Source organism: Plodia interpunctella, chromosome 1, assembly GCF_027563975.2.
Source record: "Plodia interpunctella isolate USDA-ARS_2022_Savannah chromosome 1, ilPloInte3.2, whole genome shotgun sequence".
NCBI lineage: Eukaryota > Metazoa > Arthropoda > Insecta > Lepidoptera > Pyralidae > Plodia > Plodia interpunctella.
The window spans coordinates 4,380,186-4,402,038 of NC_071294.1; the positions used below are offsets into that span (position 1 = coordinate 4,380,186).

At 36.7% G+C, this 21,853-nt stretch overlaps 3 protein-coding genes across 3 annotated transcripts in view; 1 reads left to right on the forward strand and 2 right to left on the reverse strand.

The window, feature by feature from the left end:
* Positions 1–16,473, forward strand: part of LOC128671200 (inactive dipeptidyl peptidase 10) — an 85,010-nt gene extending 68,537 nt beyond the window's left edge. The window contains exons 6-18 of the mRNA XM_053747505.2: positions 1,888–1,962; positions 2,692–2,744; positions 6,740–6,951; positions 7,287–7,507; positions 8,295–8,398; positions 8,526–8,655; positions 9,089–9,329; positions 9,863–10,178; positions 10,723–10,872; positions 11,035–11,220; positions 11,581–11,738; positions 12,065–12,270; positions 12,459–16,473. Of these exons, the coding sequence (XP_053603480.1) occupies positions 1,888–1,962; positions 2,692–2,744; positions 6,740–6,951; positions 7,287–7,507; positions 8,295–8,398; positions 8,526–8,655; positions 9,089–9,329; positions 9,863–10,178; positions 10,723–10,872; positions 11,035–11,220; positions 11,581–11,738; positions 12,065–12,270; positions 12,459–12,587 (2,181 nt within the window). The 3' untranslated portion in view covers positions 12,588–16,473. The remainder of the gene's footprint in view (positions 1–1,887; positions 1,963–2,691; positions 2,745–6,739; positions 6,952–7,286; positions 7,508–8,294; positions 8,399–8,525; positions 8,656–9,088; positions 9,330–9,862; positions 10,179–10,722; positions 10,873–11,034; positions 11,221–11,580; positions 11,739–12,064; positions 12,271–12,458) is intronic.
* On the reverse strand, positions 16,458–17,248 carry LOC128671235 (uncharacterized). Its single transcript, XM_053747560.2, has one exon. It carries the CDS (start codon positions 17,086–17,088, stop codon positions 16,573–16,575), a length of 516 nt encoding a protein of 171 aa, XP_053603535.1. The 5' UTR covers positions 17,089–17,248; the 3' UTR covers positions 16,458–16,572.
* A 463-nt stretch (positions 17,249–17,711) lies between these two features.
* LOC128671225 (meiotic recombination protein W68) lies at positions 17,712–20,698 on the reverse strand. The gene is made up of 9 exons (XM_053747549.1): positions 20,581–20,698; positions 20,248–20,465; positions 19,921–20,101; positions 19,595–19,738; positions 19,223–19,416; positions 18,881–19,026; positions 18,518–18,655; positions 18,223–18,394; positions 17,712–17,851 (listed from the first exon to the last, which is right to left on the reverse strand). Exons 2-9 carry the CDS (start codon positions 20,462–20,464, stop codon positions 17,712–17,714), a joined length of 1,332 nt encoding a protein of 443 aa, XP_053603524.1. The 5' UTR covers position 20,465; positions 20,581–20,698.
* Positions 20,699–21,853: the final 1,155 nt, after the last annotated feature.

Genomic DNA, 21,853 nt, shown 5'->3' on the forward strand with positions numbered 1-21,853 from the left:
CAGTATTGAAAATGTCCAAGTTATGTTTTTGTACGTTTTTATTTTCACATATTATGTATAAATGTATAGATACCAAGAAGTTACCTAAGTGTTACAAATAAAACTGATTTACAGACCTTCCCAAACGAAATGCTAAAGATTTCGCGCAAAGTAAAGCCCGCCTGTAAATGCCAGGAAATCCATAACTTTCCTTTATGGCGGTCATTGCAAAATTCAATCTAAATAAAATGTTTCCTTTTCATCGCGTTAATAGAAGGTGCTGAATGGACGACCTGGTCAACGTGAGAGTTCCATTAAAACTTAAAATCTCTGCCGTGTGTTCGGAACGGACCATTATGCGCCTGCACTGCTTCGCAAAATAAAATTACACAGAAGCATAACTCTTGCATTGTGTCTTTTAAAAATAACATAGTTTCTTGCTTATTTTATTATATGCAATGGTGATTATGTATGTTTATGGGATGAGAAAACTACTAAGCCGTAGACAGTAAATTGTATGTTGTTATCTATTTTTTCAAATATTGTCAACTGTATTGCCAAGCCCTGATTACAATGTCCTGTTTAGAATCAAATATCATCAAGACCTATTGGCATCTCTATACATCATCATAAATATAAGATATGATTACAGACAGACGGGTCTCTATCTATAAGCATAAAAATTTAAGCCATAATGTAACACAACATACTGTACTATGGAATAATGATTTTTAAGCATGATTGTTTACGCATAACAATTTGAACCATACTAACCTAACCCAACCTAAAAGTCAATTATGCTACATTTACCCGTATGCCAAAAATCAATTATGCCTTAGACCTATTATACCAAAATATTGTATGCCAAAGTCGTTATGCCAAAGAACAATAGGACAAAATAGTTTATGCGATAAAAAGTGGTCCCCAGACAGACAAGCATTAACAAACATCGGGACAGTTGAAACTGAATAAAAGCTTGTAAAATGTTATTGAAATTGTAAGGTTATTCAAGCCCAGTGTATGACATGAATGGCTCTTCTATACCGTGTGCTTTAATGAGCTCTACATTATTTACTGACATTAAATTAAATAATGGGGTAGGTACGTGCGGCCTTACTCGTGCGAAGTAATTATCGCCATCACCACACCCTGGGCTGAAAGCTTTCTGCATTCGCTATCTCTACAATCTAATGAGCGAGCTCTATATATAGAGCCCGGTGAGACCGCCTCGCCCAATTTAATGCATACTGGGATCTGATTACCGATGTTCGTGTAAAGGTGGTGAAAATTTACTCAATTGTACCTATACTATTCTCAATTCCAGTCTAGTGCTAATCGTTTACAAGTCGAACACTCCCTACATAACATATGAACCAAACGCGTTGTTATGTAAACAGGCGATTGTGAAGGAAGTATGATTAGGATGAGACGCCATAATCGCAGTGCGCTCAAAAACATATGAAGCGGCTAATTTAAAAGAATCGAATAAAAAATCGACTCCTGGCGCTGTTGCACCCAGAAATAAAAGCATGATATACTTAAGTTTTACCTTTCATTCTATTTTTCATCAGAATGTTTTACCATTCATTCTCATTTCTAACCGCCGACGCAAAAAGAGGGGTATTATAAGTGTGTCTGTCTATCGGTCTGTCTGTCTGTCTATTGGTCTGTCTGTCTGTCTGTCTGCGTACCTGGCACCGTAGCTCATCAATGGGTGAACCGATTTGGATGAGATTTTTTTTGTTTGATAGCTAATTTTTATGCGGTGGTACTCAGATATGTTTGATCAAAATCGGTTCAACCATTCAAAAGTTGTAGCGAAATGAATATTGAAAGTCGGGGTTTTTTTCAATTTGTCGAACAAATAAACTTATAATTTGATTCATTTGAACTCCTCTTTTATCGCAGAGACAACTCAACGTGCGCGGATACCAGTGCTCGCCAAACTTGCGCTTCGTTCTCTTCCAACACAATATCAAGGAGGTAACTGCCCAACTTTTAATTAGCTTTCTATCTAAAAAAAACCCTCGCTGTAAAGTTGCTTAAGTTAGTCGTCGAGTAGATTTTTAAATACTTCTATTTATAAATTACTAGTTAATGCTTTCAGTCCTTAGTAAACTTATTAAATGACGAACGGAACTTACACGCTATGAACTTGTTACTTTGAATGCACTTGTTGCCAAAAGTGCTGGTCCGATTTATAAACGCTTTTGTAAATGATAGACGAATACATAAGGGCCTTCCTTATAAACTAACTTGGATGATAAAATTACCACCCAGCTTGTCTTCTACAGGGTGCACAAAAATAATACAAACATAAGTAGTCATGACTTCTTATTCATTATTTTATCAACATGCTCAGTCCCTGTTACTGAATAACTTTTCGTATAATTATGGGATGGCAACAACCCTGAAATCGTGATAAGATAATATCAGTACATTTTCCGCTAGCTTCAATTTTGATTTGTATAGAACAGCTGTTTCTTATTTCTATCATGGACTGAGCATGTAAATAAAATGTTGCTAATGCATAAAAAGTCACATGTGTATATATATTTCTTAGTATACTTCTTTCTTTCGTAGTTTGTAGCTTTGGTAAACATCGTTTAATTTAGAATATGACGGGAAAAAGTGCCAGTGTAGGCCTAATTTCTGAATAAATGATTTGATTTTGATTTTGATCTTATGCAAATTTCAATTTGTGTTCCTCAGGTCTATCGACGGACGTTTACAGCGCACTACACTGTTTATGACGTCACAAATGAGTGAGTAGCTTTTGATATTACGTCGTAAAGGTTTGCTTGGCGTCCTAGTTGAGTCACAAATGCGACCCAAGGCAGCGCAACGCGGTGCGGTTACTGGTACTTTCGTGTGGCTTGCGTTATCAACGTAACCTTCCATATCCCGTGCCTGCACATTCGAGTTATTGTAAAGGCACAATCAGTGCTTGTTATCAAAAACTTTAGGCTACGATAAAGCATTCATTTTAGCGCGACGTTATGAAACGACGAAATATCGTGCATCTTTTTGTATATAAAAAGATTTTCTACGCGAGAAAAAGCGATCGATTTGGCCGTGTCTGTCATGACACAAGATAATCTGGCCACAGGAATGAGCTTTATTAGCGTGTTGTTTTAACATTACTTTTTAATTTGGTACTAGTGACCCAAGTTCATATCACTTATACCATTGAAGAGTACCATTTATTGTCAACAGTAAAATTAATTAACTAACAGCACAGCGTGACATCGCGTCGTACCAGTGAACAGAAATGCATCGCTCAGTGCGGACGCCGGGTTGAGCCCTCGAACCCAAAGCCATAATTATATTTCCGGCTGCAAATTAAATTTCGCATTCCGAAATTGGTTTTCACTCACCGCACCTTCGCCAAATGTCATTTTGATAACAATATCGGGGAGGCTGACAAGTTCGCATTTTGGTACAAATGGAATATGAATAAATCTAAATCTAATTTACTTACAGAATGTTTTACTCTGTATTTAGCACGTAATTTCTTAAATTTAATTATGTTACGTATATATAGTACGTAAGATATAATGTATTTATTTTATGGTGTCCTTTGATAATCCATTTAGATATCCCATGACAAGGGAAAGTTTAACTTTCATTAATACGAGCATAACTAACCTACTTACTATTCATGCAACAAAAGTTTGGTAGGGAGCTACATAGATTTCAGATTGGTCTTAAAAACATGTAATTATGATGATAAAAAGCACTGAAGGTAGAGAATGTACGGGATAATCATAATAAATGTTGTCGACACAGGAATAAGTACGATCCCAACTTCCTGCGAGGGAGCAAATACAAAATGTCTGCACGATCTCAATTCTTTTTTACAAATTTATCTGTTTCGGCGGAATTTTTATAGCTTCCTCCGGCGAGTATTCTTGACTAATTGGGCGAATGAATCATTATGGCATTACATTTAACTGCATTGATAATTTTAACTTTATTTCTATTTTTATGATATTGGACCTCTTAGCTGCAGTCGTGAATGCATATCAAATCAAAGATAAGTATATGAAATTTACAAGCAATCCGAGATCTATATTTCACTTACCGCGCAAATGCGCGTGAAAATTGGCTGTCAAAGTAACTTATTTATTATATTGACAATCTACGAAATAGATTATTTCTTTAATGCATTTTATTACAATAAGTAGGTATATTATTTTAATGTCAATTACATATATTTCTTAAGAAAAAAATCAGTTCATAAAAAGTCGACCAAAAATCTACCATTATAGCAAGTAACTTAATTTCCAACAACTTTTGCCTACAGAATTCTAAAAAGCAGCTGTCAAATGGATTCATTCCCTAATTCATTGGATAATATATTGCAAAAGTCAAATCCGTGTAATAAATTGTATCTACTAGGCTGTGTTACTAGGTAATGACATCGTAAACATTTGAACACATTTCACGGTATGATACAGTTTCGTGCACTTTGATTTAGAGCTGACACGTTAATAAATCTGCACGAAACATTATTATCGTAGTAAAAATTTTTTCAAGGTTGATAGAACACTAAACATGAAGACAGCGCTTAATTTAACTACTAGTTTACTGTTTAACACAACGTTCTAATTAATCTAAGAGACTAACTTCATGCTCTAGATATGACCAATCTTAGTCGATATGAACAGCACGGAAATCGTGTAAGCACGTATAGATTGAGACAAATATATGTTATATATAATAGTTATGTATAAGGTCTTGTTATTTTGCCCTATTATCAATAAAATTATGTTTTATGAAAATTTAATATGCTATCTCAGGTTTATTAACTTCAGTTCACAGTAAAACATATTCATATGGTAAATACAAATCCTATACTATATTAAATGCCAAAGATTGTAAGGATGTGTGCATGTATGTTTATTACTCTTTCACGCAAAATCTACTAGACGGATTGTTTTGAAGGTACTTTTTATCCCAATATTCCCATGGGTGCGAAGCCCCGGAGTGCAGCTAGTAGGTATTTACATAAGTTTAAATAGTAAGTATATTCAAATCGACACTCATGAAAAAATGCTAATGAAAGCTTGTTTCCTCGGCGGAAAGTTTTTAAGACGTTTCTGTGCGGAAAATGGTCTTTAAAAAGGCAATATTAAAGAGTGCCCTCCCTTTCAATACAGAGTGCCGAGAGTAGAGAGGAAACTATCCTTCCTTACGTATTATAAAAAGTCCTCTGCCGCGTTCATGACAAACTCAAAAACGAATTTTCATGCGGTTTTCACTAAACTGCGAACTAGTTTTCAATAAACAGTTTTTGGAAACATAAACACGGAAATGGGTTTACGCCTCGGCGTGCATAGCACAAAGCAAATAATATTATTTGCTTTCTATATATATATTTCCAAAACTAAGTATTTAATATTTCGCTGGTTTATCAACAGACAACCAAGACTTTGACGACCTCCGTGGCATAACAGTCATCACTAGGGGTCCCGGGTTCGATCCCCGGTCAGGTCAACATGGAAAATGAACTTTTTCAGATTGACCTGGGTCTTGGATGTTTATCTATATATGTATGTATATGTCATAAAATATAGTGTCGTTGAGTTATTATCCCATAACACAAGTCTCAAACTTACTTTGGGGCTAACTTAATCTGTGTGATTTGTCCATACATTTTTATTATTTATTTATTAAGTATATTCTATATTCAACTTTTCCAATAAAATGTGTTGTGGTGTTTTACAAAGCCTTCTCTCTACACCTGGCTGTGTCCCGGGTCGTTTCTCCTTCAAATCATATCTTTGAGAATTTCCGTCGCCTCGCGGATGATGGAATCGATTTGAGGTTTGAGGATACTAATGTAAATTCGATATTATACCGATTTCAATATTTATGAGTAAATATATTTGTGGAATATATTTCATATAATATATTTTACATAAGTTATTTTGATTCTGTCACTTTATATTTCTTGCAGAGTCCAACGTTAACCAAAAGATTGGAAATTCAAAATGACTAAACTTTAAAATCCTTCTTAATGTCAATTTTTATTGCAGTTTTAATTCCGTTAAAATGGTTGTCTTAAGCCTGCTTACTCATCGAGGGTATTTCTTTGAAACTGAGTTGAATTTCAATGAATAAATTTAAAATTACAATCTGAATTCAGTAGAATACACCGAATTAGTTTAAAATTGTTTTTTTTTTTAATATTTTACTATGAAAATGAACATTTCAAAACTCCCATTTTGTTTTAATTTCCATTTCATTAATACTTTTAGCAACTATTAATGCCAGGATCAAAATATCTCTAATATTTGACCAGTCTTAGTCATTTAGATGAAATTGGAGGTATCTCGCGCTGCAGTTCTTTTTACAATTTTACCATACTTACTGCGCCATAACGTTTTATGGTTCCTCCCATTAGATATTTGATTATTTGGATGTAATGGGCGCTATAAAAACATTATGTTGATAAAATTGTGTCTTTATCACAAAGTTATTTATATAATACTGTTATATTACTCGTCTTTCTCGTTTGAAGAATTTTCTTTCAGTACTTAATTTCAAAATATCTATAACAAATATTAGTGATGTAACTATCACAGTACATACAATTTTTAACGAACAGTGGTTCGATGAATTTGATGATAGAAATTTGATGTAGGCTGAAGATCATGTTTACCTATATAATTCATATCCAAAATTATATTATATTAACAGAATACTTAAAGCATGTAAAGTATAGTTAATGTATAGTTATATGATGTTTCGCCAGCCACCAAATACCGCTGTTCGGCACGGGCCAGAGCAGCTGGGAGTGGCAGTACGCATCGTGGTTGGGCCCTGACGGGGCCCTCGTACTGGTGGCCGACAACGAGGTGCTGGCGCGCCCCGGGCCTCCCGCCAAAAGAACCCCGCCCATCAGGCTCACGACTGACGCCGTACCTGGCAAGGTCTACAACGGAGTATCCGACTGGCTGTATCAAGGTGATTTTATTTCGTTGTAATCAACCACAAACTGTGAGCGTTATGGTTTCATGGATGGTTTAATGAAGGGTCAATTTTTTTACTTTATTGGCAGTTGATAATACCTACCAATCCCCATTGGGACCGCGTGGCGAGGAAGGTTATCCATAAGGAAGGCCAGTGCCCCAGCAGTGGGGATAATAAAATGGCTGATGATGATGAATGTGAAACATGATAAGTAATTCCATGACTTAAAAATATGGTCGGCATATTGTATAGTTTTTTTATTGGAATGAAGAATACAATTTAAGTAAAATGAGAAAATATTAACATTTTCAATTACTTCTCATTCTCAGAGGAGGTGACAAAGACCCCTTCGGCGACGTGGGGCTCGTCTGACGGCACCCTGGTGCTGTACGTGCAGTACGACGACAGCGACGTCTCCGAGCTGCGGTTCCCGAAGATTTCCGAAGGCATTGGCGGCATCGGAGCCTCCCGATCTGGCTTCCTCCTACCCACGTTGAACAACACCATGCCTACTGTCTTCCCTGATCACATCACTATTAGATACCCGACGGTGATTAAAATATATTATCAAAGCTGAGATTTCCAAAGCCCCTTCGGGGATCTCATCTTTGAGGTTCCAACATAATCTTCGCTGCACGCACAATAAACAAATTCCGACTCACTGTTTTCCCAGACCAATATTAATCCAGTGACCAATACCTGATGTAATCCGTATATTAAATAAACATCACGTTCAATTATGGTGTGACCCCAAACATTTACGGCGCTCTATCCTATACCTTTAAGAGTGAATAAACATCAGAGACAGGTTTCCATGGTATCTGACAGCACTGATTACAGAATCAGTGCAAGACAAGAACAAGAACCTGTAAAACGACATTATTGTAATCATAAATATACCAGGTTGTACGCCTAATTTATTTACGATACCATAAATTATCTCAAATTTCACACTTGACCTTCTCTCTCATCCAACAAGTGGAAATTGCGCAAAGCGAAACTATCTTCACAAGCTCTTGATTTACAAAAGAAGTGTCAGAACTGTCTACATTTCTGATGCCTGCCACTTGTTGCTTGTAGCCCGGGAGCTTGATACCGAGAATGGGTAGAAACTTGTGCAAAATATAACCTGCTACGCTGAAATACAACTCATGATCAAAAATTGGTCAATATAATTGGATCAATATATAAACTTTTATTTCAACAGTATTCAATTGAAATAATTTTGAATTCAGATCATTAATTTTTTTAATTCCTCCAAGAACAGAATGTTGATCTCACAACAGATGATATAACAATTCTTGACTCATTGTGTATTTTTTAATTTGTTTTTGTAGCCGGGGAGCTCAATACCGAAAGTGAAGTTATGGATAGTAACAGTGCAGAATACGACGGCCCCGCCGAGATGGGAGGTCAAACCGCCGACCACATTGGATGGAATGTAAGTATTAATTTATTATACTAAATGACTATTTGTATTTGTAGAATAAGAAAGTGTAAATCTTTGACTTTTTTAATTCAGAAGCAGGTTTACCTACTTTTTACCGTTAAAATTATAATATTTTTAGGGAATATTACCTCATATCAGCCCAGTGGGTGGGCAAGGATAACTCTCACGTTGGAGTAGTGTGGATGAACAGAGCACAGAACCTCACTGTCTACAGCAGTTGCTACGCACCAAACTGGACGTGCACAGAGGTAAGAATGTATTTTTGAATCGAAAATTAATAAAGTGTAGTAAGATACTGAAGATCTGGGTCAAATGGTCCCAGTATGGGAGGACTGATCACCCGTCTGGTTCTTGCACAGGCGTCCCCAAAAGTAAAATTAGATACTTACCATGTCGCTTGCCATTTATATGGCTTTGAAGACTTTGTTTCCGCTACTTTTTGAGATTGTTAATAAGATTGATAAGGTTGATCATATCATTAGGTTTACACTACTACAACTAAGTAGACGAAATTACAGATTCAAGAAGCTGACACTGACGTAAGAAAGTAAAAAACTGATGCTTACCTTTTATTTTGCTGCATAGAAAACCATTCACAAATAATTATTACCATACTATCAACCACTTTTAAAATGTTGTAGTCTGCATAAATTTTCTTCTCACATAAAGTATTATTTTTAGACCCATTCAGAGAAGGCGACAGATGAGCCTTGGCTAGAGGTACATCAACAGCCGGTATATTCAGAAGACGGCAGTGCTTTCCTCCTACTAGCGGCGGTACAGGAGGGAGGGGGGCAGTACTACACGCACATCAAGCATGTGGACGTACTGCGCCAGCGCATCGCTGTGCTCTCGCACGGCAAAGTAGAGGTTGTTGAGATCCTGGCGTGGGATCAGGAGAACCACTTAGTTTATTATTTAGGTAATATTAATTACATTACAAAATTAAATGTTAAGCGTACAATTTATGTTAGATTTAAAAGTAAACTAATATTCTTTTTTTAAAGGTTTAGACAAAGAAAAGTTAAATATATCAAAACTCCACCCTGATATGATGGAAGAAGCTAATCAAATTAAGTATTGAGTGTTGATGAGTGACTTCATCAGGATTGTTTACTAACAACACACGACTTATAACAATTGAAGCCCCTTCCAATCACATGTTTAATGCACGACTAGTGAACGCCGACCCGATAGTATGTTTCAGTGATTAAGGTCTTGCGCCAAAATCGTGTTTTGAAAATCCAAACTTTAAAAACCCCTAGTCATACAATGGAACACACTTGGGCTTAACTACCATTTTATGCAACTTCATAAAGTCAAAACATTCATTCCGAAATTAGATTTCACAGGTTCTTTTTCACGTCATATATTGACAATAGTTGTTATTTATACCAAGCTGCTCGTTCTTAATCCCCAAAGCAGCCAACCTAATAGGCTTTATTGTCTCACCAGGTAGTGCAGAGAGACCAGGGCAGAGACAGGTGTACGTGGTACGGGACCCCGGCTACGGCGGAGGAAGCAACTCCGTCCGCGCGCGGTCGGAGCGTGAGGAGCCTCGGTGCCTTACTTGCGAGTTGGCGGTGTGGCCGGCGAGGCTGCACTACGCTAACTGCTCCTTTTGGAAAGCCTCTTTCTCCCCCCCAAAGCCGAGAGTCGGCATCACGCATTACGTCCTGGAATGCGGCGGTCCGGGACCCCCTCTGGCTGGTCTTCATGACGCTAGAACTCATAAGCTAGAAAGAATATTGTATGACACGAGGCCTTACAGGTAAGATTAGTTCTTTGTGAAAACCAATGCTCATTCCCCCCTCATCTAGCTGATGTTGTATTGAGGAATCATCATGATATCTATCGGTTATGCACAGTATAGTATGTATGACACCGAAAAATTACAACAAAATTCCAAATTAATATAAAAGCTTAAATTTAAATCTATTTAAAAAACACCTCAAGTAACTGATAAATGTTATTATACTTTAAATGATTTCTTTAATGATAGACTCAGATAGAATTTAGTGCTAGTATTATACATCATAATTCTTTATTTTTTAGTTATTTGTAGTGGATAGCATATTCCTCTTTATTTATTTATATACCTATATATTTGCATACCTATATTCGGTAAAACATGTAGGTTTAATTCATTTTGATATCAATTTGTGTTATATTCACTCGAATATTTGCCCAAAACATGAATATAAATACTCATTTATATTCATGTTTTGGGCAAATAAATGTTTTCTTTCTTTCTGCTTATTCAAATGTAAAAAAAACTTAAAACAGGTCCATCATATACTATATTTTCCTTACAGATCAGTCCGCCTGCGCGAGCTAGCTCTGCCCACGCGGCGTTCGTTCGACGTGCATCTGAGTAGTGGCTCGCGGGCGCGCGTCCAACTGCTTCTCCCTCCGTCTTGGAGAGAGGAGCTTAGAGATGCCGCTTTCCCTGTACTAGTTCATGTGTAAGTATCTTCTTTCAGTGCCTCTCTATAAATTAGAAGTTTATGCTACGTTTCCTTCCGCCGCCCTGTATTTTGCAAGCCATAGTTTACGGAAACCTTTACATCACATAATTCTCCATTGATAACTACAAAACCTGTCTAGCCCAAAACGTATTATTTCAGAGACGGCCGCCCCGGTAGCCAACAAGTAACAGAAGAGTTTCTAGTAGACTGGGGCTCATACATGTCGTCCAGAAACGACGTGGTATACGTGAAGTTGGACGTGGCGGGCGCGAGAGGCCTGCCGCGTGCGTTGCTGAGAGGCCGCCTCGGAGGCGTCGAGGTGGCGGACCAGTTGGCTGTTATTAGGTATGAATGTCTCATTGATGAATTTACTATTAGGTCCAAGTGATCAGCCGTTAACGGGATTGTGATTCGCAAGTCATTCACGAGAACGGAATAACCTACGAATCACTAACAAAACTAAGATCCCTAAACCAAATATATTATCAACTACAAATTTTCTTAGTGTTCTCTCTCTTATGTCTGCGTGTTCTTGGTTGCAAGTGACGTCCCGACGTTGCTGCCTTCGCCCTGACGTTCAGGGTTCGCGTAACAAAATAACCATTGTATTTTATAGATTTACCTGACGTCAATCTTCTTTAGAAAATATTTTTTCTTATCAGCTGTGAAGGAAATGTGTGTCACTGTATTCCTGTTACCTTCCAGATATTTATTAGAAACGTTCAAGTTCCTGGACGTAACACGCGTGGCGGTGTGGGGCTGGGGCTACGGCGGCTACGTGACGGCCATGCTGCTCGGCTCCCAGCAGTCCACGCTCAAGTGTGGCATCGCTGTGTCGCCCATCACTGATTGGCTCTACTACAGTGAGTCTCTTAACTGTGCTAACATTACAAATATTTGTCTGCGCTTTTGAGTGTGTTGTGCCCGTTTCTGTAGTTGTGTCCACTGACATCTCGAGTCAACTCGCTACGAAAAAACTTAAACTTATTTATCTAACTTATTAACTTAGCTTTTCAAGAGTTTCTTTATAGAGGAAACGATGTGTTTTTTCAACCGGAGACAATCGTTAAAGTCAACCTTACTACCGTGTGGCAATATAATAGAATTAATTTGTGGATTTCTCACAGTGTCTTTACAACCTAGCTAATCTAACCGATCCGAAGTGACGCCAATATTGCAACATATCCAGACGCAGCGTTCACGGAGCGCATCCTGGGTACGCCGGCGGTGAACTACAAGGGGTATGTGGAGGCGGACGCGTCACAGCGTGCCCACCACGTGCCCGCGCACGCGCTGTACGTGCTGCACGGCACGGCAGACCTAAGCGCGCCCTACGTGCACGCGCTGCAGCTCGCGCGCGCGCTCACCGACGCCGGTGTGCTCTTTAGATACCAGGTCCGTGTCGCAGATGTTCCTTATCTTCCTGGTCAACTGCAGAGTATATTTCATACTCACACTCACTTATGGGCCTCATATATCACTATATATCCTATCGTAATAATCACCTATTTTGTGTTTATTTACAATATATCTCCGGTATCCTAGTTCATGTATCTTAATTAATGAACATTTCTACGTTACAGGCTTACGCCGATGAAGGGCACGATCTAAAGGGTGTCATCGAACACGTTTATCGTTCCATGGAAGACTATCTCCGCGAATGTCTCTCCTTGGACCCAGAGGATACCAAGCTGCCCCCTCCTGATAGATAGAATGGGGCCCAAGTATCAAATCCAATCAGTTCCGAAATATATCCAATTGTTATCATAACGCTGCCTGTAAATATGTAAATGAAATAGTGCTTTAACGAAATGTGTTCCCCTCGTTTGGTTCAGCAGCGCCTTATAAAAATGTGTCGACATTATTTGTGACGCCGCGACAGTCGAGGGCTATGTGATTAGGTAAGCTCGTAACATATGATAATAAGAAATCCGTTCGGTTATCACGGTTTTTCATGAGTATGTAATTACTAATCTACCCATCAATAGTCCAAAGGTCCACTTCGATATTGCACTGCAAGTCTGGCAAATGGATGTGGACACTTGAATTGATTTTGATATACTTAGACAAGCGAAAGGAAGCCTGTGGTTAGAATAATACTTCAAATTGAATATTTCTCATTGACCTCATGAAACTTCGCTTCAGCGCCTTTCGGCTAAATTTTCATACTGTGTCTTCTAAAGTATAAGTAAAGCCTAGATAGGAAATAAATTCTGAAGGTGAATAAAGTATAATTTTGTAATTATTACTAAACATCTTTCAGTCGGACGCAATGTCCATGATCTTGCACATGATCCTGACCTTATGCAAGACCATGTACTACACTGCCCATTGCGCCATACTGTCTTGTTACTCATAGAATTTCGAGCTTCTTCACTTTAGGCGTTTACTACTGTTTTCTACTGTTATCTTTACTATGTACCTAACTGTTCAATAAAAGAGATATGCACTTTAAAACAGAATTCAAAAATAATCCAGCTCTGTCTACTGAAGATTTATTCATGGAATTATACTTAAATACAATTCGATATCTCATTAGTTATCATAAAGAGTTAAATCCTTATCATCGCACGCTGGGCCACATAATGCGAACGAATGTGCTTTTATCTCGTTTTAAACAAAAAAGAGAACACATTTGTTGGCGTTGTTCAGTTTGCATCGGTAGTACTTTTCATCCGATTGTTGTTAAAAATAACTACATCATGAGCTTATCATTTTAGGGAAAATATTAGGACTTTTGTATGATGTAAATTTTAATTTACAGCCGTTTTTGAAACGTTAAGTTTGTAATAAAAATATAGTGCTGTTGGAGAATACCTCGTAACGATGTAGATACCCTATTCCTAAATTATATTAATTGAAAATACATTTTATAGTAACTTATAATATTTAGAAATGAAGTGACCTTGACCATCCCCTAACCTTAGCTGCTTTTGCTCCATCCCATCACCATTTACTAATCTTCTTAGTTCTTAATGATATAAATGTAGTCTTAAAATAGCAGAATATGCAATTGAAGCAATCAAATTTAGCGTTTCAGTCAACAAATCAAAACTAAAATAGTATAATAATAAAATTAAAACTATGAAAATGATTATATAGCCAATAAAGAATTCAATATAGGACTCAAACCAATTATACATATTTTGAGTATAGGCTTGTACAAAATAGAATTTAATTGAGCTAGAAAATTTGCCTTTCTGATAGATATTTCAGTAACGTGTAGGCAGTCACCGAGTTGGTTTGTAAATCTAGAACATAGTATTGTAATGTCCGTGTCTGGGATCGCGTCGAGTCGTGAAACATTATCATTTGACTTGTATCAAGTCAAGTCACACTTTCCTACTTATTGGAGATCTCATTGAAAACAAGTACATTCAACACAAATATGACTAAAATACCATGAGTTTCTAACAATTGAAAAAAATATACAATAAGTTTTGCAAAATGTTAAAATTCATTATCCTCAATTTTGTTGACTGTACTAATTTCAACGAAGATGAAGACAAGAGCGGAGTTATAGTTGACTACGGGTTTACCATTGTTGTTGATTTCACCGTAACTGTGACATTACTAGATAATCATTGTTGTTGTATAGATAAACGTTTGCCGATATTTGTTAAGTGTTATCGGATACCTGCATAGACGCATATCGTACATTCCATGTTTGTGAAGACTGCCAATTTGGTCTAAATTTTACAATCATTGTACTTATTAATACCTACGATACGTCGATGAGTTTAATTTCAATTGCCGTTATGGTCTTAAGGATGCTGTGATTCTTCTATTGCATAATTTTAACGATATTGGATTACATTATATTAAATAATTATTAAATATCCATCTGATATTATATGTAGGGCCTAGTGAAATCGAATTCGTTGTAATTATTAAAATTAATTATTCTAAGATTAATGTTAATTTAGATATTTTGAAATTCTTCCATTATAAAAGTAATGATATTGCTTTGTTCTCCAAAAGTTATGAAACAATCATAGACAATATAATACGGGCTATGTGTACATCACACAACATATGAGATTTTATAGTTAGTTAAAAAACGAGAGAGTTCGGAAACCGGGTGCTTTAAATTTTACATCATGTTGTATGTATTGATTTCTTTAGCAAATGTATTCTAGTTATTACATTATATCATACAATTTGCTAGTGGATTGAGACAAAGCAATGAGCTGCAACACCAGGCGCAGGCTGACCATTCCAGGGTTGGTCTTGCTTTTTGGATGGTTTTCATGAATATGATATTCGTAAAAGAGTTAAATTCGTTGTTTTAAATCTCCCACTTTAAAAGTATCCACACTGTCGTCAAACAATTTGCCAAACTTTGGCGAATTCGGCATACATTGCTGGTTTTTTCATTACGGTAAATAAAAGCTCTTATATAAATTAGGCAATGTTCACGCATTCGCATCTCAGTTCAGCGACAGTGTGGAGCTGACGTAATATTGGTAAGCCTGTGCCGAATAGAAAGCTAGTAACGCAGTGAGAAGCAGATGTTAGTTATTAACAAGTAAGGATTATTTTTAGTCTTACGTGGAATTCTACTGCGTTGTCGTTTTCTGCGGATAACACCAAATTAATTCGTGTTTAGACAATTTTTATGAAACAAAATTAAAATTCTGGGTTGTTATTAGAATTTTAGCACCAAAATGACTATCGATTTCTTTGCACGTGTATTTCCCTTACTTCATTCGGATCGAATAGACTTAGTCTTCCAAAATGTTAACATTTTTAGTTGATCTTATTCTTGGAGCTGGAAAGTAGGAACTATGTGATGAACTATGTCAATTATTTCATATTCCAATTTCAGCTAAATACATAATTATTTTTTTCTCGTATCCTCAGGAATCTCTATTGTGTGTTTAGATTTCGTCCTAGTTTGTCCATCAATGGATGTGGTTATAAATGTGAATCAGTAAAGCTGTGTTCTTAGGATCCCCTGCAAGTGACGCTGAACTGTACTTGCAAATCTACACTTTATTAGTAGAGCCAGTCTGATTATTTCTTAAAAGAACAACATAAGCTCTTGATAACATTACAAAATGCAATCAAAAATATGTTTGCATTATGTAATATTATATTTTAATGACTGAAATGCAATTTTTTCGAGTACAGTTGAGCTGCAGTGTAGTGTCCGCCTTCGTAACTTAGAATGCCGTGATGGCTCCCTTAGCGGTTAGATTGAAGACGTGTGCGCACTGAATATAATAACAGACGAATGATGCATGATGCATGCATGATGATGCATTGATGCATTCATTGAACGAAACTACAAGAAGAATGGTATGATACCGTTCTAGGTTAAAAGTCGTCTCCATTCTAACAAAAGCGTATAATTAAAGTTGGGGTTAGACAACTCAGTAGTCGTTATTATATTCAGCATCACGTTGTTTGATGGTCCTAGAAAATTCATCTAAATACTACGTTTACCTATTGTTAATCAGTGTTAAATCTTATCTCGTTTAAGAGTTACAGTGTTGTATAGATTGGTACGTTTCATTTGTAAATTCTGAGATTATTCTGTTATTATTGTAAAGTTTCTTTGAATAAATAAAATTTTGAAATTTACGTAATCGTTCATTGGGAAGTTTTATTTAAGTGCAAATCCCTGATTGTTTCATTCAATTTGATCACTCACAGGTCTTAAGGTTAAGCAAACATGGGTAAAAAAAAACTTGATTATTTTTCGGGTAACTGGAAATGAACATGTGGGTGAACTTCTCTAAAGTTCGTGTTCCACATTTCTGCGCTGCGGAAGTACCTCTCCAGATGCTCGTCCTTGAGCTGCAGGTCGTCTGGCGTGGAGTTAGCGTTGCAGGTGCTGCCGCTGTGGGCACCGTCCGAGTTGCAGTTTGTTCGCGACAAATTCCTCATCAACTCATAGTGAGAAAAATTCATGGACATCAAAGATATGTTGTCATTTCTATGAGCTCCGTTGAAGCTAGGACAAGAGTCTAGGTACATATTCCTGTTTGATGTCACTGGATCTATCTGCATCTCGGATTCCTCCCCATTCACTAATTTACTCTTTTTTAATCTTCCTAAAGCCAAATCTAAAGATTTTACCGCATCGTTAACATAGAATGATTTACGCTTCACTGGCTCGCTTTTGATTTTATTTTGTGGTGGAGACTGAATGCTGTATGATTTGGCCTTATTGATATTCTTCCTTTCACTAGAACTTTCCATGTTCATTTCTTACTCGAAGATTTAGCGATTATGAAGCATATTGAAATAAAATATAAATTATCGATGTGAATCAAAGCCAGCTATGACATTTTAGACAAGACAACATCAACGTCACAGCATCAAAGTAACGAAGCAATAACAAAAAACAAAAAATGGACATAAACGAATAATAAATATCAAGTCATAAGTCTACACCGTTTGGAAAAATTGGTAGATAAATATATAAAAATAGCAGCAATGGAATCTTCAATAGATGGCGTTTGTAGAACCTATCAATGGCGCCACCCCACGTCAGCACGAGGGACAATGTAAGAACACAAAAGCACAACCCCCACAGAGTAGACATACTTCATGTTTAAACAAAGTTTTAAATTGTAGATGGCGCTAGGTGTACAAAAATAAAAATAATTAGTAACTTCGGTAACTCTATACTCGGTACATAATTATCACCTTTCCGTGTTAATTTTGTATTATACGTTATTTCGGGCTATGATGCTTCGAAGTCCGGGATCAGCGCAAAAAGTAAACCATAAAATCTTGAATAGTTGATAATAATTATGTACTAGTAAATACAGACGCATCAAGTAAAACAACAAAAAAACATCAAAAATCTTTATCAACTTACAGGCTTAACCCAAATATTCTGCTTGGATAAGTTTAGAAGGTAAGTAGGCATCGCACAACGCAGCTGCAGTCGGAGCCATAGCCTCTATCTCAGCCTTGATGCCACTGGTGAACATGGTGTTTAGTTCTTCCCTGATTCTAGATCCTAAAACATGTTGGATTGATAGGTACGTCAAAGAAGTTACAACTTTCAACTTTTTTATATTGAAATATTAAAATAATAAACAGAAAAAGAAGTAGGTGGTTAACACAAATATCTACACAAACAAAAACTAATTTTTAGTGTCAGTTTTTTTAATTCAGTTTTCATTGGGTAGTAAATTAACAACCAAATATGCCAAGACTTGCATGAGATTTGAAAATGTTACGATCAACGCTATATAGTGATTCGATAATCACAAATTCATAGCCAAAATTCTGATAATCAGGAATTCTGCAATAAAAACATGTAAACTACATGTTGATTTTTTGATATCTGATTCTAATTGAGGATAATGTAGAAATTTTTGTACAAACCTGTTTCATTTGCCAAATACGGTCTTCGTAACAAAGCAGCAAGTTTCCTCTTATCCAGATCAGTCATCATCAGACGCGCCTCGTTGGGAGCTAAAGTCATGACGTCTTGCAGACGAGCGCCAAGAAGCAACAAGGAAGTACACGCCAAAGACGTAGATAGATGAGATTGAGCCTGATAATAAAAATGTTCGTCAGTTACTAGGCTGCTTATTATATTATGAGATTATATTCACGATGAGAATATATTACGTATGAACGAGCTATTATTTAGTTTTAATATTAAAACAGGACTCACCAAAGATCCGTATTTGTAAGTAAGAAATATTTCAAATCCATGGGGGTCAGCATCTACTAACGCTAGAGCCTTCAGTTGAAGCTCACGACACAACCGGCACAGCATCTGACGACTGCATACATCTGGATAACCCTTGCCCTAGAAAATGAAAAATGTACAGACATTAAGAATATATTACAATTTGAAACGAGACGGCACTACCAGCTCCTCTCAATTGTAATGAACCTACCAGTATAAAGTAGTATAAAGTACCTACCAGAGTTAATAGAAAACTCTAATACAATTAATGAGAAAAGTTGAACTATTAGTTGAGGTAGATTACCCTATATACTATTTATATAAGAATGAATATACAATAATTACCGTCATGATAATCACAGGTCCTAATCTGACAAGGGCGCCTTCGTCCAACAATTTTTGAAATACAGCGTCCTTTTCTACGACTAAAATATATTTTGCTGATGATTTAAATTCTTTGATCCCTTCAATATCTTGAGGAATCAGTGTGCCTATAAAATATGCGATTAACTTATTTAAAATCAAAAATTTGTCGTATAAGATGATTATTTAGGAGTACAACATCATGATATTTGATAACATCGTTTTATTTCATCAAATCTTCTGTTGTTATTAATATTATGTACTGAATTTAGTTTCATGATGAAGTAAAATACAAAAGCTAGTCGTAAAGAATACTCCTCTTACCTCCAGCAGCCATACAATCTATAACACTGCCATTCCTCTGCACTATGGTGAGAGGGCCAGCTATCAGCCCCTTGGCTGTGGCTACGATGCCCAGGGTCCAGGGAGGAGTCTCCAGTAAACAGCACACATCTCGCACAGCTACATCTAGGTTGCTCTGATTGCGAAATCTTATCACGTTCTGGTAAAATAGCTCCCTGAAAATGAGAATATGTAAATGTAAATGGCTCTTTGAAAATATTAAAGCTTTATGATCAATATCATACATTTTGCAGTGTTTTTTGTTTGTATCCAGTTTTATCAGAGATCGTTATTCTTATTTCTTTGATTCTTCTAACCCAAATGCTTGCTAGTATCCTTCTTTACTATACGTACCTTCTGGTTACGGTTAAATTCTTTGATAGCAGCTCGTGGACCTTAGTTAAAACTAAAACTATTATGTTAAACCTCGTTTTATCTTCATTACTGGAGTAACAAATGGTGGTCTTTTTGGCATCGTTGAAAGATTTTAGCGTAACTCTGAAATCATAAAACACTTGTTTAAAAATTGGAATCTTACGTAATCTCTCTATCAGAAGTAGTGTTAATTTAGTTGATAATTTTAAGATATGTTAACTAAGGTTCAAAAAATATACACCACTTACATTATAAGTAGAATGCTTTGGCAATGTTATTAACATAATATATATTATATAACATACCGATCTAGATCGTAGATACAATTGCTCCAAAGTCTTTGATTTCTTATCATCAATTTGGGAATATCTCCTTGCTCAGCAATTCTATTAATATTACCAAGAATTGATTCAATTTTCTTCATAAGCTTTTTCTTGGCATCGGTAGTTTCTGTCAGCAACGAATTAGGTTGAACAAGTGGTTTCTCTGTAAGTGTCATAAAAAGTAATTAAATTCTCATCAAAATTATATTTTACTTATCTCATCAACACTCAACTTTAATTAACACTTAATTCCATTTAGCTACATCGCTATATTTCATATTGTAGAAAATATTTTAGTATATTATTTACCCAATCTATTAGCTGAATTCAAAAGTTCTTGGACTTCCCCAAAGTTCAGTTTCCTATCAGGTAATTTAACGTTTACATCAATCATATTTCCACCAAGCTCATTTCCACAAAAAAGCTTGTTAATAGCCGCTACCAGTTTCGCATTTTGTCTAAACTCAGTTATTGGATTCAATGCTAAATCCCTTGTCAATGCCAGATCTTTATTCATTAAGTCCATTCTGTAAAAGACATTTAAATGGCACAAACAACCTTCGAAAACAAACAATTGACAGACAACCGATGGTGTTCTATTAATGTAAGCCACCGGTAAAAGTGATGATGATCCCTACCTACCTAGTGGCGAGATGTTTATCAACCGCAAACAATAACAGCGTCACAAAACGGAGCTCGTAAAGGGCCACGAGACAATGGGACAGCTCCTTGAGAGTTTTTATGCGAAGTTGAGCGAACAAGCGAACGGGACAACATCATCGTCGGTGGCGCATCCGATGCGACTCGCGCGCAGTGAAAAAATGACACAATAGATTTAATCGGAGATAGTGGGGCAGGCGTCTCGGGAGCAGATGACACGCCGTGACGATCTCACAAAGGGCGTGAAATGACGTCATAATAGCCTCGAATTATCGCCCCCTCTTGTCTCAAGGCAAATATTTAACAGCAGCCCCGTTTTTGTCCTCTTTCTTCGAAGACCATAAATTACGAGGTTACAGACAAATGATGCAGACCGTTACCGCAGGGCATTGTTAAGAGTGACATATTGCAACGAGGTGATGTTTATGTCTTATTATGGACTTTCGTGTAAATTATGGTTAGCTACAGAATTCTTGGTAAATGTGATTTTGTAAGATACAGAATCATGATCTAGGTCTGGCTAACTTAACTATGTAACATAAAAGAAAGATCTAAAAGACTGAACTGCCCAGCCAAAGCAAATCCAGTTATAGCCATAACCAAATCAGTTATATGATTATTCCTTAGCTCTTTTTTGCGAAGCTGCCAACGCTTCATCAACATGAGGTGTGAGAAAGCGGGCATAGAAATGAGTTCCCAATCCCATTGCCGGGCACCCCGAGGTGAGCGATCCTATCAATGGGTGACAACCCGCACAAATACCATACAAATTGTTCGATGGCTCCTTCAAATTGATTGTTGCAATTATTCGAACCCTTTCGCGACTCAATCCGCGACCGCGGGGAGGTGAGAACTAAACACTTATCTTCACGGCGATCGCGGGTTAAAACGACCCAACACTTTGACGATGGTGTGAAGCAACGACCGCGGGTTCCTTAGGCCTGCTGCGGGCTATTCGCCATTATTTTTTTATCGCCATCGCACCAGTTGATATCATCTTGATAACGACTACCGTTTTGTTGCTACTTGATTTACTGTTTAAAACTGTGACTTCGATGGGATTAGGTAGTGGTGTATTGATTTGATTGTAACATGATTTCAGATTTCTACTAGCTATGCCGGTTTGAGAACAAAAAAAATATCTTAGTTTATAAAAGAAGAAATAAGAAAAATTTATCAATTCTCTTCTAGGCACATCACAATACTTAAAAAACTGAATTTCAATGATAAAAAAATCTAAATTTTTATGATGAAA

Coding starts and splice junctions, on each gene's coding strand:
- LOC128671225 (XM_053747549.1), bottom strand. CDS start 20,464: ATGGACTTAATGAATAAAGATCTGGCATTGACAAGGGATTTAGCATTG. Junction 19,739..19,920: donor TGTATCTACGATCTAGATCG/GTATGTTATATA, acceptor TTATGATTTCAG/AGTTACGCTAAAATCTTTCA. Junction 17,852..18,222: donor GTATTTGGCAAATGAAACAG/GTTTGTACAAAA, acceptor AACATGTTTTAG/GATCTAGAATCAGGGAAGAA.
- LOC128671235 (XM_053747560.2), bottom strand. CDS start 17,088: ATGAACATGGAAAGTTCTAGTGAAAGGAAGAATATCAATAAGGCCAAA.